The following is a 26,623-nucleotide window of genomic DNA, read 5'->3' on the forward strand; positions in this document are numbered from 1 at the left end:
GGTCTGGTTTCCTCGAAGCGTTCTGTAAACCACGTGACGCAACTATCCGTGGTGTCAGAGTGGAAAAGAAACAGGTAAATTCACAGGCTCTCGCTTATTGTGTGAGCGAGTCGGCCCTTTTTATTTTCTCAATTTAGTTATATCAACTTTGAGTGTAGGAGTTATATATCCTGCCCTAAATCTGCATAGAAGGTCGGCAACGAGCCCTCTTGTCGGCCGGTTGTGTAGCAGTGTATAATATTGAGCCGGGTTTCTGGTCAGTATCGCTTTTTATTTATTTTCATTATAGCGGCCTGCAGGCCTACCTGCAGCCTCGGCATCTATTATGTCGAGCATCCGGACATCGGGTTATACCAGGGCCAAATTGGCTGTCATTTTTGCAGAGTGTTGCTTCATTACATGATGCTGCTAATTTGCTAACGTAGCTAACGTTGCCCAGATAAGCGAAACGACGTAAGTTAGCATGGCGATTTGTCGTTAGCAGACAGTTTGTGGCAACTGAGTAGCGTGGACGTTTAGTTTTATCTAGTGGAACGGGAAAGCATTCCGGCCCATTAGTTGGTGGTGAGCTAACTGACTTGTGGGCTGTTAAGCTAAGCTAGCTAACCCCAGGAACGCTGCTTTGTATAGCGAGGTTTTGATAGCGAGTTAGCTAGCGGCTGTTAAAGTTAGCCTCGTGTCGCCATGAGGTAAAGCCGTGAGAGGCGGAAGCCCACCGCCACTTCAGAGCTGGATGCTTTCCTCAAGTATTAGCAAGTGGGCTAGCATTTTGGCCATGTGGCTGGCTAGTGGAAGTGGGATATGTTCGACGGGCCCTGGCCCGGGGTTTGTTTGTGGGTTAGTCAAAACACGATTTTACGTAACGTGTGGAAGATTAAGCGGTCTCCGACCAACACAGGGGGTGTCAATTAGTTATTGATGCACTTGACAGTGTTTGTCTGGTCTTTCTCATTCGTGATATGTATACACCCTGTATCTACGTATTGAGGTCTTTGTGATCATATTTGATTGCTTGACAATATAGGCTAAGTGAACACCACTGGACTATATTGTTATATGAAGCATTGCATCATCTTATAAGAGGTAAACAAGTTGTACAATTGAAAGCAGCATCACCTAGTGCATCGATGCACGTCAGTTTTCCGGGTCAGCCCCGCGGCTCGTTAATGATACGTCTGAGAAAGGGTGGGAAAAATACTTTTGTCAACCTTTTCCAGGCGTCTCTTACAACAAAGCTAAAATCTCTGTCTACTTCCCCAAATCTATAGATGATAAGCTTCCATCCTCTTTGAGGAAATACAATTCAAATGTTCCTGACATGTACATGACATAAGTAGAACGTACTCACTGGTCTCTAACACCCCTCTTATCTTTATCTCCTTAGGTGTTATTCCTTTGTAAATACTGTTATTTGTATATACTGTAAATGATGACGTCCATGGGCGGGAATCGAGCCCGTGGCAGCTGGGAGCCAACACAGGGCCAGACACAGAGCCAGACACAGCACAAGCAGAGGCCTCAGGTACCCTCACTCACCATACTCCACCCATACACAGTGACTTGTAGTGGGGTTGATCTATAGATGAGTCAAGCTGGCCTTTACCAGATTGTACCTGTTTTTGGATACAGAGTTTCCTTTAAATCTCATAATTCCCATCTGCAATGAACAAGCAACCTTAATACCATAGGTATATCTCAACATAATATGATCTGTAAAGGATTGTGGCAGGTTTCACCAGCCCTATCACAAAGCTGATTTGATAACTTTAAAGTAGTCTCAAAGTTAGGAAGGTGCTACAAGAGGATCACAACAGTTTGACGTTGAGGAAAATCTCAGGTTTTTGTGCAAATTAAATGTGAATGCCAGATAGGTGCAGAACTTGCACTGTTGCCTACGCTATAGCTTCCCCAAATCCCAGTGTATACCACCTCAGAAGTCTAATAATGCCTCTCAGACCACATCAACTGAAATTGACCTGCTTTCTAAATTATACCTAAAGATTGTAGATATAAATATATATCTTGCCATAGCTTTTTCCTTTGCAGACTGTTGCACCCACAATTAAAGAAGAAACAACATCGCAAACTATAAAAACTGTCAGACTTCACTTTTTGACTCCAGCAAAAACATAAAGGCTGTGACTGTCCTTATTGTGCCCATTTTTTTCTTTTATTACGCTGTGCAAGACACCATAGTCATCAAGATGGAAGAATATGCGATGGCCAGTTTGTCTCTCTGCATATTTATTGACATCCACAGCATGTATGTATGTATGTATGTATGTGCATATTTTACAAGTAGTTTGTATATTTTACACATTTGAGTTTCCCTGAAATCAGACCTTTTCACTGAAGAGGTTCCCAGGCTTTATAGGTTGCCTACAGCCAGTGTGCGTACTATTTTTTTTTTTTTTATTTAAGTGGTGCTACTGTAACATAAATTTGGTGCAAAATGGGAAAAATAAAATCTTAGTTTGAATGTTAATGAGCAGTATTCTTTCTGCTTCTCTATAAGCTGTTTTCTCAGTCAGTCGTACACACCATCTCTTTCAACACTGTCCCTCTCCTGTTAAAGTAGTTTCAGTAAAAGGAACGTTCAGCATGTTTTTGCTCCCAGTTTTCGTGTAGAAAATGAGTTTTTCCAAGTTACTATTCTTTGGTTTGGTTCACTAATGCAGGCTTTGCTGTATGAATTGCTGCATCAGTCTATCAAACTATTACAGTTGTATAGCACTGATCAACTCACCTCAGTTTACCAGGTAACTTCACAGAAGTCTTACAGAAGCAGTTTAGTGTTTGGGGAGCAATTAAAGCATGTTCTGAATGAGCTGAACTATTTTCAGATCACGCATAGCAGTTTATTGTAGAAGATTGTTTATAGAAAAGCTCCAATAGTATTGTAATAACCTCTGTCCAAATTTAATGACAAAGCAATATCTCATATGAACTGTATCTTCAGCATGTGATTGGTTCTTTGTCGTCCTCTATGACATTCATTCAGGTAGTTGACAGGCATAATTACTAAATTTCTTATGAGATCTTGGAACCTCCTATGAGATGTTCCTCATGAATAAAACAGGATGATCAGAGAATAACTGTTACTTACAGAATCCTCATGTTGGCATCCTTAGCCACAAAACAAGCTGTGGTGATAGTTTGTTAAACATGAAATGCCCGACTTTCAAAAAATTTGCTGTTTAAAAATGTGGTCATGTCAAGATTCAAAGAAAATGGTCATAATTTCCGTGTCCTTTTGCACTACTAACTGCTTAGTTGATCAAAACTGCGTAGCTATTAGCTGTACAATACTCAGGTGGATGCTGTATCTGTAGCAAAGCTGTTGTTGAATGTTATCTGCTCATAACTACTTTAGAGCCAGACTTGGAGATTTTGTAAACACTTGTTTCTCTCTGCGCTTTTACAAGAATGCAAATCTTTTGCTTCTGTTTGTTGATGCAAATTTTGGATGTTTCACTCCTCTTGGAACAGGCCACCGCAGAGCAGATTCGACTCGCTCAGATGATTTCAGACCACAATGATGCAGACTTTGAAGAGAAAGTCAAACAGGTGAGCAGGTGTACATCCTGTCTGTTTTCTGTTGCCCCATTGTGTAATGGGACCACTTTGTTTTATTGGCTTATCAGTATAGAGTTGCTTTTGCTATGTTTTGCATTTGATGTGTGAGTGGTTGCACCTTCTGCTCCAAACTTATTCACAGACTTGTAAACTGCTCCGTCTCAGCCATGCCGTTGTCTTTAGTGACATAAAAAGAATTTGACTGATCCTGCACAAAATTCCTGTTCTGCAAGATGGTACGGGCTATAAATCCTGACAATTGATACAAGAAGATTCTAAGACACTGAGGCTGTGATAGATAACAGTGATCATGATGACACTTGCACAGATTAGAGGACAGCATGTTGGAGAGGACTCAGGTTGACTGTAGGCCACAGCTGCTCCAGAGTAGCAGGTCTATTCTGCTAAAAAATATTGTCTTATAAAGTTCTTCTAAAGTTTAATAAGAGGCCAGTAAGACTCTTTGATTGGAGACGTTATCTCTTACATGCTAGATAATGGTGTGTAATAATTTCCATGAAATTGAAGGAGTTCAAGGTGTGACAGTCTTCACAGAAGATGAACCATGTGCTCAAAATACTGTTAGCCACCTGTTATGTGTCTGTATTATGAAGTGAAGAACATACTGCTGATTTCTTAGCAGGCATCTTGTTCTGTAACCTGTGACCTTTTAATGACAAACAGATTTTCACTTTTTCTTGTTGATTATGGCACACATTCCCACTGGCATAGTTCTCAAGAAGCTTATGCAGAGTCAAGATAATCATTTCTGTCCAGAGTTGCTTTAGTTTTTTCGTAAATATCTTGTATTGGTGACCAGAGAGGAGGAACGCTGTGTAGTTCTTCTCCTGGACACTCCAGAGATTCTCAGTGGGGTTGAGGTCTAGACTCTTGTCTTGGCTGATCCATGTGTGAAACCTGTTTTATGCTCCCTGAACCACTCTTTCACAGTTTGAGCCTGATGGATTCTGGCTTTGTCATTGTGTTATATGCACTTTCCATCAAAACAGGGGGAAAAAATTTATCTATTTAAAAACCTAGTCATTCATTATGTTCTAGTAGTTGGCTGTTAGCACTAAAAACCTACACCTGATCTACTGAAGTGATTTGCCATGTGAAATCCAAGTGATAACCAGCAAGTGTGTATAAATGAGCTCCTGGAAATGCATGCCAGGAGTCACCTTTTTGTCTCATCACAACACTCCTCCTTTTTCAGCTGATTGACATCACAGGCAAGGACCAGGATGAGTCTATGATCGCACTGCATGATTGCAATGGGGATGTCAACAGAGCCATTAACGTGTTGCTGGAGGGAAGCCCAGACACTGTGAGTATTGGCTTTGTTAGAGGGCCAGATTCTGGAGAAGTCAGTGCTACTCAGGCATAGATAACTCATTCTGGGCACACTATACTGGTCCTGTGTTTGACAATTTTAGCATGTTGTGAACACAGGGCTTTTTCTTCTCTAGAAGACTTTAGTTGCCCTTAGTTTGTTGTTGCTGTCCACACTTAAAACCAATTATATTTTTAAGTATGGACAAAATTTGAAGTGCATGAATTTAACCTGGAACAAAATGCAAGTGCAAGAAGGACAAACTAATAGTTCCATACCAGTTTCAGCTGAAAATATAGTTTTCTGAACATTAACAAAAACTGAAACCACAAGAGTGGAAATGCATCAAAGCACACAATGATCATAAAGCTGCTTGAATTATCACGATAAAGGCCCAAAGAAAGAAATATTTGGAAAAGAACTAGATCAGTATGTTTCAGTGGAGGACTTGATACTTTAAAGTAGCTGCAGCCAGAGCTGCTCCACACATCTTCCGCTCGTACCATCTGGGACAAATGCACGAGTGGTATTTAACACTCAAGTAGTCAAGACTTAGATCTGAGTGCAATAAACTCCTCAGTGAGTCCTCATACCATCATTGGAATTAACTTTTCAAATTTAAGTAGCATGCTGACATAAAGGTACGAAACTGTGACACTTTTTCTTAAGGACTCCTGGGAAATGGTGGGTAAGAAGAAAGGGGTGTCTGGTCAGAAGGAGACCAACCAGGCAGACACTGGAGAGGAGGGGAAAGAAAACAGAGAGAAAGGAGGAGAGAAAGACGCTGCACGTCGTCGAGGTGGTGCTCCACGCAGGGGCCGTGGAGCCAGCAGGGGCCGAGAGTGTAAGTTTTTAACATCTCTACTCTGCTGTTTTACTTTTGTTTGCTTGTGTTCTTTAAAATATAGATGGTGTTGATTTCCCCAAACAGCAACACTTTATTTTTAGGCTGCACATTTAGTCCTGGAGGGCTGTATTTAAACGCAGACTATTTTGCTTCGATGATTATTGAGCATTTCAGCATCGACCATGGCCCTAATTTATCAGATTCCATGCCAGTATGTGCAGCAGAGGATACATTTATTTTTCTTGTGGTCTGCATGAACTGCAGTGTCTTAATCTGACGACATTTTCTCTTCATCACTGAAGTTCGTGGCCAGGAGAACGGCTTGGATGGAGGTAAAGCCGGGGTAGCTGGGAGAGGAGCAGAGCGAGGCCGACGGGGCAAAGGTAGAGGAAGGGGAGCTGTGGGTAAGTAATCCTCTTTACTCAAACTCCTCTGTAAAAGAAATATATCTGATGCCGTTTTTCTTTGACCCCTCTAATTCAAACTAAGAATGTGCTGTAAGCTCTTGTTGTCCCCACCACAGGAGTATCTGGACGTCGGGGTGGCAGATTTTCAGCGCAGGGCATGGGGTAAGGGAATACCTGTGTTGCCTAAATCCATATGGTCTTTTGTTCCACTTTTACTTGTTGCCATGGTCACCAGAGAGCAGGACCTCAGTCTATTGTTAAAGCTTAATCCAAAGGAGGGAGGACATACATCAGCCAATGGGATGGACCAGCGTGGGCTGAGGATCTCTGTGGAGAGTACAGTGTCTAAACACTTTATTTAGAGTGAAATTTACATAAATCCACAAAGAAGGGTATTAGGAACCCAAATTATTAACCTTCCAGTCTCTGCTCTCTGGCCCTGGGCTGTAGCACTAATAAGTCTGTTTTTTGTGTTCTTTGTCTCTGTTTCACTATGTGCGTGCACGCCTCTGTGTGTGCATACACGAGTGAGTCAGTTGATGGTTTAGCATTTTAAACGGGCAGTAAGGTGTCACAACACAGGAAGTATTTGTGATGGCATTCTTGACTTATTTCCATGTCATCGTATGGGCAGCATCGCTGTTGAACTGGGTTTGGTACTTAGATTTGGTAGTCGTCTGTTTAAGTAACAAAGGTGGCTTTTTCTATTGATTTCAACAGCTATGTGGCTTCCTCCTCATAGGAGCATGAATAAATCTTTCTGTCACTTTGTAACCACAGTAACATGTGCACGAATGTCTGCTCGTATGCAGTTCGGTGATTACCAGACTGTAACTGAAAGCTTTCGTGCTACTTGTAAGATATCTAGTAAAACAGTACTGCAAAAGCTAAAAGTGAGATTACGTAACCTCTTTTATGATATTTGTAGTTTATATTCCTCACTGTTGTAAAAAAGTGCAACAATTTTAAGCACATTTGTTGCAGTACGTGTTGATCCAGACACTGACTTGAATATTATGAACTTCTTTGTGTCTATAACTTCTAAACTGAGGTTGGCCTCGGTGAGTGGAGCGCTGACTGTTGCCTCACTCCCCACCTCACAGCCACAACAGTTGTTCCTGCTGTGCTTCTTGTTGCTGGCAGACATGGTTTACCAGCTTGCCATTCATTTTAGTGCTATTGCTTAAGGGAGCACTCAAGCCTTTTAAGTAGATAAAGTCTTTGATCACTTTACTGCTGTGTGATAAGATGATGGTGATTATCCTGACAGGTGTGGATGTGACATTGGTATTTTGCACATTTAAAAGAAGCTTTTAGCAGCCATCTCCAACATACAATGGTCACATTCAATTAAAACAAACATACAGTATGGATTTTGTACATGCATGCTTTTTAGAAAAGAAAAAGGTAGGCTTTACACATCTAGAAATAACACAGTTGAAGTCACATTACCTTTTATACAGAGTTAATTCAATACACTGACCAACCAATCTCTCACTGACAGATCCGATGGCAGTTAAATGTGATGAATCGGCTGAAAAACGCCTTGACGGGGTCCGGCAGTGCAGACGGAGCATTACACACCAAAAAGACAAGAGAGACAGATGGTCACAGATGCTCCAGGCAGCAGACTGTCAGCTTGGTGTAGACAAGCTCTTAGATTGATAGTTAGTGATAGCTGTGGGAATGGAAGCTGCACAATATATGTGCCAGCCAGCATAGCCTGTTGAGTTAAGGTTAGCTTGTGCAAATTGGGACCCTAAAAATGCACCAGCGGTCCTAAATATCTTCTGGTGTTGAAGCTCCCCATAAATGGATATGTGATCTCTGCATTGTAGAAATGTGAGTTAATGTGACTCACCTCTGAAGCTTCTCCTGAAAACACGTGTTCATGGTGTCTTTTTGTTCATTGCTTTTTTCTTTTTTTTTTTAAAATTGTCTTTGTCTGAATGGAGGTTGTTCCAGACGCACATGTAGTTGGTGCATTCAGTCCTCTTGGTCCAAGATGCTTGGACTGCACGTGGTGAAAAGCACTGTGAACTAGTGAGGATGACTGATTTTTGACAGTCACGCAGACCTGCAAAAAGTGAAGTGCTTTAAGTGCTCACTCAGGCCTCTTTAGCATTGGCAGCATAAATCAATTTGTTTTATTTATTTTTTGGTATATTCAGACTGGATGTATTGCTGATGTAACCCTGTGTAAGGATGCTCAATACAGAAGCTTTTGCTAAGAATGATGATTCCCTCCAGTGTGTAGTTGGATTGTTTTGATAAGTTGCATCTCATTGTTTGGCTCGTGGTGCTTGCAGTGTTTCGTCTATGAGGCAACTGTGAGCTGTCCTTGTATTTGAATTAATCATGAAGTTTACAGAAAAGAGAGTGACAGAAGAGATGGTAGTCTAGTCTCTTTGTTAAGCCTATGAATTTGGTTGAAATCCATAGTTGATGCAATAAATGTTGAAGCAGTTTTGCTCTGATGCAAACAGAGGTAGAATTAGGCCAGCAAGTTTTGAGCCAAGGTAAGGTTCATGACCAAGTGTGTGTGTGTGTGTGTGTGTGTATTCATGAGGAAAATGGTAAGAAGACCAGAGACGAGCAGACTTGGAATGGAGATTTATTTTTGTAAGGAATGCAGAGTTTTTAAATGCAGACTTATGTAATGACAAAGGAATTCTGTGTGGCTGTTTTAAAGCTTTGAGCTTATTTAAATGTCATTGAAATCCGTGATTTATTTATTTTTTTCTTTTCTCTTCTTTAGGAGAATCTTCATTAATGAACAGCACTACTCTGCTTTTATTCTTGCATAACAGCTATGTTTGTGTAGCCTATCCTTCTGGTGATTTAGGTTTTCCTGGACTGTGTATTGACCCACTGTGACTCAAAGCACATTGCTTTACTTTGCACTGCTCACCCACTCATTCTGCAATGCAGAGTGGTTATTACAGTATCGGCACCAGCAGCTTCAAGACATTTTGCTTATGCTGCTGCTTTGGGATGTGGTGTGAAAAAGAAAAGATTGATCTTCTACTTTTAATTTGTTGTTCCTCTTGTAATTATTGCCATTATTTTTCCTCTAAAGCCAGATTGATAAGGGGTCCAGATATGATATTGCAGGAGGTGAGAGGTGAGTGCATCGCCTCTGGTGTGCCTGTTATTCTTGCTTTTTGAAGGGGGACTTTTGAGTACCGTAAAACCGTTTAATCCGTCATTATCAAAACATAAATTATGACTCCTCTTTCTATAAATAGATGTGAGCTTACTAAAGTGTGATGTTGAATGTGTTCATGCAAGCCTGAAATGCATCTTGATTTGCACAGGAAGGATCTTACATGGGTAATGAAAGCTTCTTGGCTTAGTCTGACTTGTTGCACTCAGTCATGTTGCCAGGTTGCACCAGCTGTCATTTTCTTTGCATACACAGGTGTGTCAAACCAGTGAAAGACACGCGGTGCCAACTGTCACTGAGAAGTAAACAATAAAAAAAGCATTTAGATGCTTACTGAGTACTGTTAGTTTTTATTGTCTGCACAGATTTCAAAATGTGGAAGTGTATATTTCTTCTTTTTGTTTATTGTTCCTGTTAAATCAAAAGCCCGATGATGACGGTAGTATTGTGGGCTGACCTAAACTGTATGTGAAGCTCTATAGGCAAAGCTGAACATCAACTTTATTGATGGTGGTTTGATCCTCGTTAAAACTTAGGTTGGATCTGCTTTTGTGCCACGCCTAGCAATGTGAAAAACTTAACCTGTAGTAGGCAAGACAGGAATTTTCTTTCCCCAGTCAGCCAGCTGTGGCAAGTGTCATTGCTGGAGCTGACCCCCCCCCCCCCTTCAGCTGTTTGGGAATGGTCAGCACGTGGACTCAGTTCTCAACTCTCACTTCTGTCTTTCCCAGAACATTCAACCCTGCTGACTATGCAGAGCCAGCCCAGACAGAAGAAAACTATGGAGGGGGCAGTACCTGGAACAACACAGGAAGCATGGAGTTAGAGGAAGGAGCGCGTAAGTTGATTTATTAAGAAAGGTTTCCTACAATTAAGGATGTTAATCTTATTAATTCAGCCGCTGTTTATCCATTTTTATGCTCCCAAAGAAGCTTGTGCAGTAAAGATGAAAGGTTGTGTTCAAAAGCCACTTTTTTTTCAGGGCTCTTTCTTTGAGCCGTGCACTCCTGCACACGCATGAATACGAGATTCATTGTACCCCTATTAGATTTTTAATGACCAGATGTCTGTTTAATTTGGTGACTAAAGAAATTCCACCTGTTTCTGCCAACTGTAATCTCTGCAATCAGCACTACCTTGTTTAATCTCCTCGTTGTTTTCTTTGTTTTCAGGGTTGGAATACTCTGCGGGAGAGGGAACAAATTACCCACCCAAGTTTGACTCTGCTCCGGGTAAACTGGTCTCCACTCTGATCCTGTTTTTTGCATTCCCTATTCTGTTTGTAACTCCTTCCCTGATGTGATGGTATTGAACTGTTTCTCTTTGATTTGCAGGTGCCTGGAGGTCTGCCCCGGAGGAGTGGGGTACTGAGGACTGGAATGAGGATGTGAGTGTTTCAGGGCTTAACGTCATTCACATTTTATTCAAGTATAAGGTTTTGTTAGCACTTCTAAAGAATAATTTGAGGTCTAACCGAATTTGGTGCAGCTTATGCTTATTTTATTCCAAATATGTTGTTTTCAACCCTCTATTGTCCTTACCTCTGCAGCTGTCGGAGACCAAGATATTCACAGCTTCCAGTGTGGCATCAATGCCTCTGCCTCAAGAGAATGTTACAATCACCAAAGGACAGAGGTGGGCTGCGTAGGAGTCTAGTATTAGACTTTTTTTCTGGGAAAAATTATATTAATTCAAGAATAGATCATTTAAACGAGTTAAAAGTTTCAGAAGAGTAATGGACTGTTTGTGTCACATTTGCATGACTTTGAGCAGCATAATTCTGTTTTGTTCTGTAATTTATTTGACTAAAATTAGGTTTAAAATGTCTCATTGTCCCATTTTAATATCTTTCCTTGTTTGTAGGATTGATCTTGCAGTCCTGTTAGGAAAGACTCCCCCATCTTCTTCCTCTGAGACAGAAAACGCCCCCATCGAGGCTAACCAGCCTCCCTCTTTGTCCCAATCACTGGTTTTTAGCAACTCCAAGCAAGGGGTACCACTCTCCCAAACATCTTCAAACGCCCCTTATGCTCAGCACAGCATGGTGAGAACCTGTTGCAGTTTTCCACCCCAACTCTTTTATATCTAAACCTCTTCTTTACCACATAAGAAAATGAATGGGCTCACTTACATCAATTCTTAGCAGTTAGGAATACAGCACCAGTTTTGCATAATTGTGATAACTGTGTTTTATAATCTTATCAACACGGCAGGTCAGCATGCTGAATAAGGGCTTTGGGGAAGTTGGGGACCCTAAGGGAGCTAGCACAGGGACCACTGGATCCCAGTTTCTGGAGTATAAAACAGCCCAGACACTGGCCCAGCTGGCGGCCCAGCACCCTCAGACTGGACCTCCCAACACAGCCCCCTCATCCTGGGACACCAGTGCCTCCTCACTGGGACAGTATGGTGAGATGGCAGAGAATGGAGATCTTTCTTTTTTTCTTTTTAACACAATCCTAACTGATCTGTGTTTATTAAAGAATTATCATTGTTTTATTCTCACTATTGTCCAGATATGAAGACGCAGCCAGAGTCTGGGATCCATACGCCCTTTACAAAGCGGCAGCCTTACCAGGCCGCCACCTCCGCCTCGTCCATGTTGGATGTTTTCCTACAGGACAAAGGGCTCCCTCCTTCCTCCGCTGTCTCCTCATCATCTTCCTTACCACAACAAACTGCATCCTCAGCCCATGTGGTGCCGCCACCTGCTTCCTCCCTTCCCAAAATGGCAGCAGTCCCTTCTCTAGGTCAGCAAGTGTCCCCAAGTTCCTCAGATGCCCAGGGTTCAAGTCCACTGCCTTTGCAGCAACACAAACTCAAACAGCAGAAGAAGAGGACTTCCATTACTACAAAGGTAGAATTTATATATGATAAAAAGATACAGGCTCTTGCATATGAATGTAAACCTTTTCATCTTAAAAGATGGTTCCAGTAAAGGAAAGCTCAAAATGCACCTGATTGTTCTCAGATTCCAGCTATGGCTGTTGAGATGCCTGGATCAACAGACATCTCGGGCCTCAATCTTCAGTTTGGAGCACTGCAGTTTGGGTCAGAACCAGTCCTACAAGACTACGAGTCCACCCCTGCCACAACAACACCAGGCAACCAGGTTCAGAACAGCCTCTACACAAGCCCTAGCAGGTTGGTAAATTCCAAAAAACAGCTCTGCAAATGTGTCCAAACGCGTGAATATTTGTGAATATTTATGGAAGAAGAATCATATCCTGTAGCTCTTCAAGTCAAACCATCTTATGTAATGATTTCATCTCTTTTCCAGGTGGTGTACACCTCTAAAACATGAATGTTACATTATTTAAAGTTTTATGTGAATGATGCACAGCTGAAGTTGCATATTGGATATATTTTTTTTGAATGAATGCTGTTTTTTTTATTTTTCTATTACAATTGTACAACAAGCATTTAAAGTCTCTCAATATCCTTATTTTTAATGCAGCATGATGATTCATGATGATTGACAGAAGTGAATGGACTAGTCTTTTAAAAATGATTTAAATGATAACTCATCTGTATGCAACTATACTCAAATCAAATTTGGTCTTGTCATCACCATAACAATCTGCAGTGAGTCGACTCCAGCTCTCTCCAACTCCAGCCAGATGGACATGTACGATCAGAGAGCATCTCAGACGCGGCGTTATCCTCCCTCAGTCTCCTCCTCTCCTCAGAAGGATATGCAGCCCAAGGTAAGACCATAGCTTCCCCTTCCGTTTTAAATTCAGAAACATTTGAAATGGTAATGTAAGTGTAATGTTTTGTAGAGAGGTCACCGTGGGCAAGATGCTCAACCCCTGCTTGTTCCTGTATTTTAAAGAAATGACTAAGTCTTTGTTTGAATATTTCTGGTGCATTTAGTGTTACTGTTGGGTCCCATTTCACCCGCTCTTTTCAGGGATGGACGGACAGGGCGAAGTGGCAGGGTTACCTGACCCTTCGGAGGTTTTTAGACACAGTTTAATTAAATGATTACATCAGATGTTAACAGCTTGCACGTGTTATTGTGTCATGTTATAACAGATTCTATTGCCATTATATACTCTAAATGGCATCTAGTGAAGTACAAGAAGATTGTTCAGTCTTTCATACTCGTCATAAACTGATCCAGCAGCACTTCCAGGTGCTGAAGACTTTTTCTCTGATATACTACATACAACTGCAAAATTCATCCCACACTGCTGTAAAATACAATGAGATAAACTAATCATCCAGTTCTGCAGTTGTAGTAATCACTGGACTTAGTTGAGCTTTGGTGATAATGTACATAAACACACTAGTTCATTTAAAGTAGAATAAAATATAAAAAACAGAATAAAAAAACGACTTATTTCCAGGAATGTAGCAGCTACAGAAAATGTCAGCAGGATGTATTATAACAGTGAATAAACAGTATGAGTAATGTGAGATCATTTGTGACACTACAGCTGTTAATGAGAAGGCCTTTTAATAAGCTTGCATTAGGTGGTTCACCAGTGTTTACAGAACATGCATATGCACAGTGATAATGTTAAACGCTTCTGTTTACATACACAGAGGTGGTGACAACCGAAGCTATATTAGATGCTTGTAGGTGTGTCCCTTTCTGTGAGGTGATATTTTTATTTAAAATATTTTTTTGTCAACCAGAAGACCCAGTAACTGTCCTCAGAGTGGCTAACTCTAAGAAATAGAATTTGGCCTTAATGTCTTAAAACTTGAACGTTTAATTTACAAAGGGAGCAGGTTTAGTGACTAAACTGAATGTTAGATGAAGATGGTGTCATTTTACCCCCTCATAATTAGGTTGTGTTGATTGTAATGCACTTTTTTTTCCCCTTTTACTTTTTTCAATAGCCTGTTTCTGTAGAAACCTATGAGCTCACGTTCATTATTGTTTTTACAGAATGGCTTCAGTTCAATGCAGGCGACGCAATCTGTGGAAGGTAAGCGCCTACTTCCTTGCTAGTATAGTATAGCTGACGCCCACAATTTGTTGTCATCATACTTATTTGAATTTCTTCCAATAAAAACCCTGATTTACCTCCCTAGCTGCAGCAGGCTCTGCAGTATCAGTCAAGCAGACTTCTGATTCGGTCACGCCAGCATCGGTCTCCAGCATGGGCACTTTGGCAGACAGTGGCTCGGGCCCTGCCTCCTTGTTGACTTCATCCAATCAGACATCACTTAGCGGTCTTGGGCACAATGAAGACCTGCCGCCAAGCACCATCCCCCCTCCACAGCACAACAAGTGAGATCCAGTTGGATTACAGCAGTCTCATTAGTTATGACCTTAATGTTAAAGAAATGATCGGTAATAAGGTGTGACGTCGTGGCATCGGGAAGATCCCCTTAACTTTCCTGTCATTTTCTCAGCTCTCATCCATCACAACAGAACAGCCTTGCTCCATCTTCAGTCCGGACATCTAACTCGACCTTAATGGTGAGATCTTTATGTGCTCATGTCAGTTTGATTTGTCTCGGACAGAAAAAAACAAGTTGTTTATCGGTTTCTCCCTCTTCTGTTAGCATTTTGGAAGTTGCATTTCCTGTGGTGGTAGACAGACACATTAGATGTCCATGTACTGTAATGGAAATGTAATCTCATTAGTTCTAAGCACATCTTTCTTCCTCCATCTCTACAGCATCCCAGCGTAGACGGCGACTCAAGCCTGCACTCCTCCTTTCCTTCTTCTGTCTCAGCCGTGCAGTCTTCATCAGTGCCCTCCTCCGCTTCTTCTGTGGGTGCAGCGCAGGTGTCGCTCGGAGCTCCTCAGGCGTCCTCGGTGGGCCCTGCCACTGTCTCAGCTGCATCCGGCCTAGGCCCTGTCAGCAGTCTGGCCATGGGCCTTAACGTGGCCTCCATGGGTGCCCCATCAGCAGCCCCTGCAACCGCTTCTGCCTCCACAACATCCTCGACCATTCCCTCTTCAGCAACCTCTTCAACCACACGCAGCTCTGCAGCATCCTCAGGTTAAACAGCTCACAAATAAGCGATGATTTCCACCTGTAAATATTTCATTTAGCCTTAAAGACTGTTGGCCAAGCTTATTTCATATATTCTCTGAGTTTACACCAAGTAGAGAAATGAAATATAATTAAAGAAAAGTGCATCTAGCCTATTATGGGTAATACTCCTCTCGAATCCCTCATTTTTCTCATCATAGATTTGCATTTGACCAGATATCAAAAACAGATTTCCCAAACTAATCTAGTTCCCAGCACTGCTTGGTGTTGTGGAGTGATTTATAACCGTGTAAGCATTCGGGTCTATTTGATGGTTTTATGAATTTTTGTGAGTGACAGAACTATTCCAAAAGACTGTAACTGATGAGCATTAATCTCTATTTGGCACAAAGGCAACATTTTGTCAGCAGCTGCAGTTTACACTCTCAATTTCCTCAGCATTACTAGTGTGTTTGTTCTCATTTTCTGACTTGTGTTCAATTGTTCCTCATTTCTGTCACACTCATTTATTAAGGTTGTCCTCTCTTCTCACTCTGGTGGAGCATAGTTTGGCGCAATACCTAATTCACTTTGGTCATTTATTGATGAAGTGCAGCGAGACATTTGGAGCCTCTGGTTGAAGTTACAGATCTATCCTGACAAACTGAGATGCAGAAGCTTTTTCATGGACGAATGTCCTCCTTTAGACAACGTTGAGGCTGAACTGGCTGATTTTAAACTAAACATTAATACATTGCTTCTCTAGTTTAAGTTGAAAGTTGGAATTGCTTTCAGTGTACATGATGAAGCAGCATTGCCCTTTCTGATTTGTTATGTAAATACTTAAAAAAATTTTTAATGTGTGTACAGGGAAAGCACCTCCAAACCTGCCACCTGGAGTGCCCCCTCTACTGCCCAATCCATACATTATGGCTCCTGGACTACTGCATGCCTACCCTGTGAGTTTCAGCCAAATTCAGTGATGACCTTTACTTGTGCTTATTAGATTATTTTGTGTCTGATTTAGTAATTATCTGACCTTTTTTCTTTTCTTCATTAAAGCCTCAGATGTACGGCTATGATGACCTACAGATGCTGCAGACGAGAATACCGCTGGTGGGTTTTGTTTCCTGAAAAGTGTTTCGATGCTAGGAGAACAACATTAACCTCAAGCCGTATGTCATTTCCTCATGATTTATGCGTCCTATTTTGTTTTACTTTTCCAGGATTACTACAGCATCCCATTTGCAACTCCCACGACGGCACTGACAGGGAGAGAGGGCAGTCTGACGAGCAACCCTTACTCTGGTAAACTAAGTTTTAAAGCTTACCTGCACTTTGAAATTGTGCTTAACGTCAAGGAGAAAAAAGGAGGAAAGAATTACTTGACTTGGTTTTGTGGTTGAGTGAAACCAGGTCTGGCAGGATGTCAGTCCAGTTAACTGTGGATCATCATAAATGGATCATGTTGGGCTCGTGCCCTCGAGCGGATTTGACTTCATATGATACCAGGAAGTAAGGACAACTGGAGAAGCAGCGGCAGGATTCCTTTTAGTGTCCCAGAGCTGTTTTTATTTATTTTTTTGTAATTGTTGTTGCCATCCAGTCAGTATGCTGCTGGCAGGTTTTAGGTGTGACCGCAGTCAACAATGTTAGCTCCTAAAATAGAATAGCGTAAATACAGTTATTGGGTGTATGAACCAAGAGAAATCATTTCCAGTTATGTATTAAAGATGAACAATGTAAGCTTTTCCTGGAGGAGAGCTTGATTTACTCATTTGGTCGACTTGGCCTGTTATATACTGGGATAGACTGAAGGCTCATCGAAGTACCTGTCAAGTAGATTTGATGGCCATCTTCTTTTTTTTTTTTTTCCCTAACACCTTTCTGTAACAGCTTCTTAGATGAATTATATAACAAACAATCTGGTGCATCAGACGAATGGGGCATCTACATAGGATAGGGTATGCACCTCAACCCCCTGTCTCTGTTTCACAACACGAGAATGGGGCACAGTGCAGGGTTGGGCGTGTTGTCCATCAGCTCTTTGCCGAAGTTGAAATACTCAGCCGGGGCACAGCGCTCTGTGACGACACGTCCAGGCAACCACTTGGTGGAAATTTGGCAGATTTCAACAAATCACCCACTTGAGAAAATCGCCACGCACTGTGTAGAGTGATGGGTGCTTAAAATTGCCTCTCATTTCTGTGTTGCTCTCCCCAATAGTCTGTCAAATTGCTCCCCACTTAGCCTGAAGTAGACTTGGAGGCTTCCATTGTACAGGGGCAGCTCCTGGATTAGCCTAAGCTCTCCTGCCCTGCTCTCAGGATTTTATAAGCCCAAGCACTTTTACTGAGGAGAGGAACACGAGCAGCAGAAAAAAGGCAGAACAGGGCTTTCTTCAACAGCTTAGAGGTGCATCTTATATCCAAGTCTGCAGTTAGAAAAAGGAGCTACTCCCTTGATATGCCTTGCCACTGGCACCAAACTTGGACATGATTTGTGCGTGCTGATCTGTCTTCTCTGATCTGTGCCCGACCTCGCACAGCAAGCATGGTGCACACCACGTCCTGTGAGATGGCAGCCTAACTTTGAATGTTACCTTTAACATTATATCGAGGTATGAGGACGCTATTCAGATTCAGAGGATCGCGATTCTTTTCAGAATAGATTCTGTTCAAAACCTTCACATTCAGTACAAAAGAGTACAAATTTCAGAATCTATGCAAGTCCAGTTTGTGCATAGAAAGCAGAATAAAGCTTCAAAACAGTGGTAGAAGAGTATATAAGTTTATGGAATTAGGTGGTTATAAAGCACTGTTAAATGAGGGTTTCCAGCTGCTGTCCAATCAATACTTTTAATGACAATTAGTGTGACATGTGAATTCATTTATTAATTAATTCTGCATATTTTATAATCTAGGAATAATTATTCAATACCCTCATGATCCTTAATGATTAGATCTACATTGTTTACCATAAGAATTTAGAATGGTGGTGATGACTTGTTCAGCCTCCTTCTGCATGGCACTTTACAGCAAACCAAGATGTCTGTTGTCACTTTTAAGATTTAACCTTTGATTTCATTCCTCACCTCTCTTGTCCTCCCCGTGGTTGGATTTTTCAGGTGACTTATCAAAGTTTGGTCGAGGTGATGCATCGTCCCCGGCTCCAGCCACCACGCTGGCTCAGACGCAGCAGAATCAGACCCAGACGCATCACACCACACAGCAGCCCTTTCTCAACCCGGCGCTGCCGCCTGGCTACAGCTACACAAGCCTCCCATATTACACTGGCATGCCAGGCCTGCCCAATACCTTCCAATATGGACCTGCTGTGTTTCCGGTGAGAAAAGGAGCTTCTTCACAAGCTGACTTGACTAGCTTGGCTGTATTATAGTCCAACTCTAACCCTTAGTCTGTTTTTCTTGACTTTTTCCTTGATTATGATATCATAGAACAGAAATATATTACCACAAGGAAAATGAGACAAAAGAAAGAATATGACGTGACTAGAAAATGTAAACGTTTTGTGTGCATGTTGTTGTTGTAACAAGAACAATTTGTATTTTGATGTTTAAGAGCAGTATGTTTGAATATTTAAATTCCTGACCTTCATCTGATTTGAATCATTTGCCTTTTTCCTCTTTCCTGACTTTACATGCCTTGATTTTGTTTGGCCAGGTGGCTCCTACCTCGTCAAAGCAGCACGGTGTGAATGTCGGCGTCAACGCATCAGCCACACCCTTCCAGCAGGCTAGTGGCTATGGTTCCCATGGATACAGCACTGGTGAGCAAATGAAACGATGTTGAAAAACGGCATGTAAAGAGGGTCATGCAGGTCCTGCCTTATATACCTGCATACCAGTAACTTTGTGCTGATTGTCACGATGAACCCATTGATCTCGGTGTCGGGGTGCATACTTCATTCAAGCGCCGCAGCATCTGCAAGCATAAACAGTGCTTGTGTAATGGCATTTGTTATGCTTGTGTTAAGACCGTTGTTCATGGCTTGAAACATTCTTGTCTAATATTCAAAACTTCCAAGTAAGAATCCAAAAAAGTGACAGAACGCGATAAATCTTGTGCACAAGAGGGAACTGTCTGAAGAATTTGATGAGACAAAAGCACCTTAACTCTACTCTTTTAACTCGAAATGACGTCTAGTGAGTAATGGAATGGGAAATGGAAATGAAGCCTCAGTAGTTTCTTCAGTTTGAAAATGGAGGAGTTAGATGATTGGTTTCCTGCTGTCTTCCATGGCTTGCTTTGCTCATTTCAGAAAGGGAAGTTTTTCCAGGGGTTTTACCATCAACCACGTCCTGTTCACGCAGCTTGATCTTAAAAACTTCTACAAACGAAGGCATCATCTTCTCTTGTTTGGGCCATTATTTGCGCTCAGTTTATTTTTCCTTGTGGCTTTTTTTTTTATTTTATTTCTTCACCATTGATTTATGTCCCTTTTTTTTTCTTTTTCAGTAATTCAGTGTTTTGTTTTCAATGTTTTCTCTTATGATTTTATTTCCCTGTCACCTGCCAACAAAACGTGCATCACCTACTTGTTCTAAGCTGCACCATCTGCTGCTTTCTGCCATTACCCAACTCAAGCTCACTCTCCACCCCTCCCACACACATACCCTGCCTGCCCCCTTCACTCCCTTCACCTCCTTCCCTCAGACTTTGGTCAAATGGTATTTGCAAATGATGTCGGCGATCATTCCGACCGGCTTGTTGGACCGGATGGACAGGTTTTCCCATTCAGACATTGCAGTTGGTGTCCGAATTCAGATAATTACAGCAGAGGGGCCTCAACACCATCTGTATTGTCCGAATTTGGTGAAAACTGTTCATGAGGTTCAACTTCAAACAAACAAACTGCGGATTATTTGCAAGTGCTATTTGATGCAGGTCTGCCTCCCCTGCCTGGTGTGTCTAACGCTGTGGGCTGCGGCTGTGTGTCTGACTGTTGCAGGCTATGAGGATGTGGGCCAGGCTTCAGGGAGTGGGGATTTCTGTAAGGGCGGATACGGCACTGCTGTGGCCGCTGCCGCTTCTGCACAAAACAAGCCAACCAGCTCTGTCACCGGGCCTGGAGTCGGTGAGTGCCGCCACATGCCAAATTGAAAGAAAGAAAGAAAGAGAAAAGAAAAAACAAAACCCTGTTCCTCCCGTCTTCCTCCTCGTGTCACCTGCCATCCCTCTCCCCCCTCTTTGCTCTCGTTCCTTTCGCCTCATTGCTGGTGAGCTGCGCCTGTAGGGCAAACCCTCACACTACGTGTGCTTTCAGATAGTCCAGGGCAGCCTGCCGCTCCTACAAGCCTTGTTTGCCATTCTTTCTGTCACCGGACTTCTCCCAGGGTAACTCGTCATCAGATTTTTTTTTTTGACAGCTGTGCTGCTTAATAATCAGGTTTAGTGCTAAAAATGTGGTAAGTTCCAACAATCCTGGCTGCTACATATTGATTGAGTTACTCCTGGTTGATTCGGTGCTGTTTTCTGTGTTGCTTGCTCTTCATCCATGTCATCATTGCTGGTGTGTCTGTCTCCACAGAGATGCGTTCACTTTTTTTTTTCTTTTTTTTTTTTGTGAATAAAGTAGGTTACAACTCAGGAAAGGTTAAGAAAAACACTGCAATACTCAAAATAATGCTGCGCTCTGGGAGATTGTTGAATATCAGCTGCAACGGTGTGCACCCGACCCCACCCCATTCACAAATGAAAGCAAGTGTGTCCTGCAGAGGAGTCTGTCGGGGGGTTGATTATCAGCATCTTTGCGCTGTGGCCATTACTGAAATGTTGTGTTGTGGTATTTCTGTGACTCGGCATCAAGCACTGAAAAACAAAAGGACTCCTACCCATCACAGTAGATTACCTTCACTGGTTACACTGGGAACTCAGCTCCACCACAACCTGCACATCTTCATTAGATTTTGCCTTAATGTTGATTTTTCTTCCCAAAACTGTTGAATTTCTCTGTTTCTAGTTTATAACACTTCTGTAACCTTTTCAATTAACTACAAGTTTAAAAGAAAATGTGTTAACTTATTTATACTATTTACCTTTACTATTGTTTCCAACTCCAAGAATGATTTAAACAGCTAAATGAATCACATCTGCACATTATTGTCTTTTTCTTTGATTTCGCTCATCATTTCAGTCTAAAACATTTTTTTCTTTATATAAAATTTCAGAAAATAGTGTTAAAATGCACCGTAGTTTCCTTTTGTTATACTCTTAACGGCTCCTTCTGTGAATGTGACCGTCGGTGTGGGGGAAACAAGAAAGAATAAAGCTTAATCTTGTGGATCGAAGCTAAACTTTATCAAGGAAAGGTTCTTTTGAATGGCAAGTTCATCTTTAAATCCCTGCCAGATGATTCTCTCAACAAGTCATCTGGCATCTATGCCGAGTCTTAGATATCTGGACAACTCCTCCTACAGCGAGGTTAGACACGGTAACAGTGTGTGGGATCATTTCCTTAAAGTGTGAATGTTACACGTGTAAAAGGATTCGGGTCGATTTTCCCTTGTGTTGTTGCTCTTTGGGCTTCAGTTTACCACGATGAGCTTTCAGCAGATTTGTTTTTGAGAATGCTGAAGAATGTTGTGGCCAGTTTTTGTCGGGACAATTTGTTTTTGATTGCTGTGAGAATAAATGGAACATGCATTAGCATATAGCAACTATAATGATCCTGTTCTATGCTGATGGGAGTATTAAGAAATATTCCTTTAAGGTGCATTTTGAACATATAGAAAAAGTGGGAATAATTACACACAGTTTTCCACAATGACTTTCAAAACAAAGTCCAACAGTGTTCTTGTTTAGATTAGACCTGTTCTAACTCCTGGTTCTGTTCAGTTTTTCAGTCGTCCTCAGATTTTCTCACATTCTCATCCAACTTTTAGGGAACTGAAGGCAGCAGGGGTTTAAGAAAATGCCTCTGGCCTCATGTCTTGAGTTAAAAAAAAAAAAAAGAAAAGTTTACGGGTCAAGCGTCAGCCTCGTTCAGCACACGAGTTGACCCTGTTCTGTGTCTCCATGGTGATACGGGGGTTGGGGGCAGTATCCACCAGACACCGGCTGACACGTCTCAGCATCATCTTTCTTTCATCCCTGTCTTTCTTCATCTCATTCCTCGCCTTTTGAAACCATCAGTGAGCGTGTGCTGACCTGAGCCGTTTTCACACGAGCACCGGAGCCCTGAACTGTTCTGCAGATGCTCCGGAGCGGCGGTACGTGCGAACATGGATGTCCACTTCTGGATATCCACTTCTCGCGGAGACCTTCCACACCGCCCTCCAGTAAAGCCTCCAGGACATCAGCGGTCGAAGCAACGAATGCTTCGCAGCATTACCGCCACAGAGTGAATCGTGTGAGCTGGAGAGAGATGCAGCCGATTTTCCTCTCTGCTGACCTATTTGCTGCTCTTCACTCACTCCTCGCTTTTCTTTACATGCTACGATATCAACACAACAGCGTGATCCAGATGCTATTTTTGGCCAGTTGCAAAGGAAACAGCGGTTTCCACGGTTTACTTTGGGCATCGCGTTTTGCCTCCTCTGTGCTCCAGACACTCAGCCGCAGCCCCTCCTCACATTCCAGCTGAGAGATCACTTCTCCAGCTGAAAGTCTCCACCATGCAGTGCTCATGTGTACAGCGGCTGCAGAAAAACACCAGATCATCAAGGAAGCTTTTTCTTTTAATCTCACCAAACGGCAGTTAATCTTGTTCAAATCTGATTACAACCCTGCAGCTGGTCATGGTTGGATTGGGGATGTTTTTTTGGGGGGGGTGCTGGTCATCTATGCGTGGTCAGCTGACCAGTTTTTAGATTGAATTTGTACTGTTTCCCCTGTCTCTGCAGGAGTTTCTGTGACGTCGAGCAACACGGGGGTCCCAGATATTTCAGGGTCCGTTTACACAAAGACGCAGGTAATTACAGAAAATGGTTTTAGATGAAAGTTCTTCGCTCCTCTTCACAAGAAGGGGCTTATTTTTCTCTGTCCATGTGGGCGGGTTGAAGTGACATAATTGGCCTGGTTCTGACTTCCTCCTGCAGTCGTTTGAAAAGCAGGGTTTCCACGCTGGGACACCAGCGGCGTCATTCAGCCTGCCCTCGGCGCTGGGGAGCGGGGGGCCCATCAACCCCCCAGCCGCCGCTGGCTACGCTCCGGCCCCCTTCATGCACATCCTGGCCCCGCACCAACAACCCCACTCTCAGATTCTGCACCACCACCTGCAGCAAGATGGGCAGGTAGTGTACATGCTCGGATTGAGCTTTTCATTTTGTGCTTCCCACTGACTGCAGCTGGACCTCATCTGTCAAAAAACCACCATCTGAATTGTATTTAGGGTTCGGAATTACCCCCCAGCATCATCATGTTTGTTCACTTATCTGGGGAAGTACAGAAGATGTGGCACCCATGCTCCAACTTTTTCCATGAAATGTTTAAGTAGAAGATGGTCTGAGAGTGACACATTCTTCTTTTTCAACATTCAGTTCGGACTGTAATGAGCCTGTTGGGGCTGTTGCTCTTTGTTCGAAAAGACAAGGAGACGCATTTCATAGCATTCATTAGTGTTGTTATGCACCAAGCTGCCAAACGGCCATCTGGAGCATCTGTGACGTCTGTCTGTCGTCTGTTCGGTGCGTAACGCACCGTCGGCTCCGTCAGACCCTGTGAATCACAGAGAACCGGCCCATGACCGAGCTAAAACCATGCAGGATGTCAAATACTGACCCAACATTGTCCTGATTTCATGCAAATGTTGCTTTGTTTACATTTTTGTTACTTTTGTTAATATTTTCTAAGCTCCTGCTCCATTCCTCTTGCACATGCATGCATTGAACGACAGAGTCAGCAGTTTGAGGTTTTAAGAGCAGCTGTTTTATCTGTTGCTACTGACACCTCAGGGGGTGTCAGTGCTGCCGGTTCCTGTCGTCAGCTTGGTGTAGAAGAGCTCCTCTCAAAGCAGCAGCAGGATATGAGGAGATTTGGTGTCAGATTTACATTGTTTTTCTGGTCTGCACTTGTGGTTAGTGTTAGAAGTATTGTACTCTGTTATGCTTGTGTCTTGAGCCGGCAATATACTTGCTTTTAATTACATATACGCGTTTATCCATAGCTGCTTAGTGCATCCTGCGGTCTTTAGAAGCGTTGTTTGTGCTCAGAAATGAAAGCTGCCACCACAGTGTCCACGGCTTATGTGATGAATATAAGTGGATGTACAGGCCCTGACTTGACTGTGAAGTTCAGGTTGAAACTGATGATTTAAACCTTCAAAGCTTGTGTGGTGCTGTGTTTGACTATGCAAATGTAGATGTGATGAGTGGATCACTTTAAAGCTCCTGAGACGACTTTAAACGTGTCTTTTGAAGATGAAAACCAGAGTGCGGTATTTAGTGCCAACACCTCGTGACGTTTGTCCTCTTTTCTGTCTCGACAGAGCGGCACCGGACAGCGTAACCAGAACGCGTCCATTCAACAGAAGTCTCAGATCAACAAGTCGGCGTACAACAGCTACAACTGGGGGGCCAACTAACATCGACTGACCGGGCCCCTCCCACACCGCTCAAGCTGACAGGGAGGCTCATCACTCTTTCTGCAAACAGTCTCCACATATAAACTCCCTCTTCCTCCTGCAGAGATCTCCCTCCCCAGTCTCTTGGCCCAGCACTCCTGCAGCTCTGACTCCGGTCAGAGGAGGTGCTGTGCCGAGAGAACGAGCCCTGCTGAGACGCACCGAGGGACAGGAGGGGCTTAGAAGCAAGGGGGCGGGGGTGAGATAAATGGAGCTCAATGGTTATAGAAATCAAGAGGTGAATTATAGAGAAAGTTGGGAATTTGTATTGTGATGAACCCCCACCCCTTTTCTTTGACCTGTATGTAACATAGAACTGTTTTCTAAAAGAATGAACATTTCCTCGTATGGTCTTTTATTTCCTTCTTCTTTTTTTTTTCTTTTTTTTTCCCCCACTTATTTCTGGCAGAGGGGGAGGAATGAAGTAATATCTGAAGGTGGGGGGGACAGGCTGGTTTTGTATTTCTCACCCTCAACTCGCCTCTCTTCAATATTGATGGAAATTCTTTCCCTCCCACGAAAAAAAAAAAAAGAAAGTATCCCCAAAACAATTTGCTGTTGAATGTTTTTTTTCTTTCTTTCTTTTTTTATGTCGTTTTAAGTTTGAAGAAACAATTCTCTAAATTGGTAGAGTTGTGAAGTTTATTTTTTACCAAATATAGATATATTATATATAAAGACATATAAGCGAGCTCACTGGCTTTGGACTGTGAGGAAAAGTGTGTTTGTCATGTGACTGCGTGCATGTTCGTACACACGGGGGGCCGTGCTTGTACTGTGCTTTGTTTTTGGCCTAGCACAGGATTTTTCATTATCCAGCGCTTGTACAGTTACTGTTTTCATGAATTCTAAGTACGTCGCATCGGGTCCTGCTTGTTTTGACAGACGTTACGAATTGTTTTCCAAGGCCAACACACACCCAATTTGCCTTTCCAGTGTGTTTTATTTTGTTTCCGAGGCCCCCGCCCACCCACCTCCTCCTCCCTGCTCCCCGCCACCTGTCCCCGAACATTGTAGGGAAATCTACAGCATCCAATACTGATGGACAGAATTGTACTATGGGTTTTTTTTTTTTTTTTTTGTTCGTTTTGGGTTTTTTTTTTTTTTTTTTTCCGTCAGTGATTATTTTTTCTTTTTGTACTGTGCGTTTTAAAAAAAATTAAATGGATAAACTGTCTTGTACATATATAAAAAAAGAAAAAACACAAAAAACAAGTACTGTAGTCCCTGTTTGTCGATGGCTTTTCTCTTTTTTCCTTCTCAAATCCTTGCAGACTTGTTAGCTTTTTTTTTTGTTTGTTTCTTTGTTGTTGTTTTTTTATTTTGTAAAAATATATAAATATTAAGTAAATAAACAAGAAAAAGACATTTTCATCATTTTGGATGTTGATGTCTTTTAATAAACCATTTCTTGTGGCTTGTGAATGTGGCGGCATCTCTTCTTCTAACAACTTAACAGCAATTCCTGGTGTTTGATGACAGTTTCATAAGGTAACAATTCATTAAAAATGTAAAAAAATGTTTTGATAGCTTGGATACCTTTGATGTGGAGGCTTTTGGTTTGGTTAGGCTTATTGAGACTCTAGGACAGCAGCAGAATCTAACTAAACCTTTACTAAAATACCAGATGTCACCTAAATTAAGTGGTCATCTTGCTGCCAGTTGAATTTTGGATGAAATTTTATTTGATTATTTTTTATTTTATTTTTTATATAGGTGATATTAAGTGTTTCTGTTTGCTCTGATCTTACTTTTGACTCCATTACAGTTAA

General features: G+C 42.2%; 1 protein-coding gene across 5 annotated transcripts; it reads left to right on the forward strand.

Annotated features, from left to right (window-relative positions):
- ubap2l (ubiquitin associated protein 2-like) lies at positions 1–26,260 on the forward strand. Of its 5 annotated transcripts, none has more exons than XM_072370901.1 (30): positions 1–74; positions 1,385–1,522; positions 3,490–3,567; positions 4,793–4,903; positions 5,579–5,753; positions 6,059–6,160; positions 6,280–6,325; positions 9,243–9,287; positions 10,061–10,167; positions 10,502–10,561; positions 10,664–10,716; positions 10,879–10,964; positions 11,193–11,373; positions 11,543–11,738; positions 11,846–12,186; positions 12,301–12,473; positions 12,916–13,036; positions 14,230–14,269; positions 14,376–14,574; positions 14,700–14,766; positions 14,969–15,296; positions 16,140–16,228; positions 16,332–16,385; positions 16,496–16,577; positions 18,397–18,614; positions 18,953–19,058; positions 20,241–20,366; positions 23,134–23,201; positions 23,329–23,523; positions 24,717–26,260. In XM_072370901.1, exons 2-30 carry the CDS (start codon positions 1,427–1,429, stop codon positions 24,810–24,812), a joined length of 3,639 nt encoding a protein of 1,212 aa, XP_072227002.1. In that variant the 5' UTR covers positions 1–74; positions 1,385–1,426; the 3' UTR covers positions 24,813–26,260. The 5 variants fall into 5 exon arrangements, with proteins under 5 accessions (XP_072227002.1, XP_072227005.1, XP_072227004.1 ...); XM_072370902.1 differs by lacking the exon at positions 1–74 and adding an exon at positions 88–256; XM_072370904.1 differs by lacking the exon at positions 20,241–20,366.
- Positions 26,261–26,623: the final 363 nt, after the last annotated feature.

This window comes from Leuresthes tenuis, unplaced genomic scaffold, assembly GCF_036924035.1.
Source record: "Leuresthes tenuis unplaced genomic scaffold, fLeuTen1.0.hap1 SCAF_18, whole genome shotgun sequence".
Classification (NCBI taxonomy): domain Eukaryota; kingdom Metazoa; phylum Chordata; class Actinopteri; order Atheriniformes; family Atherinopsidae; genus Leuresthes; species Leuresthes tenuis.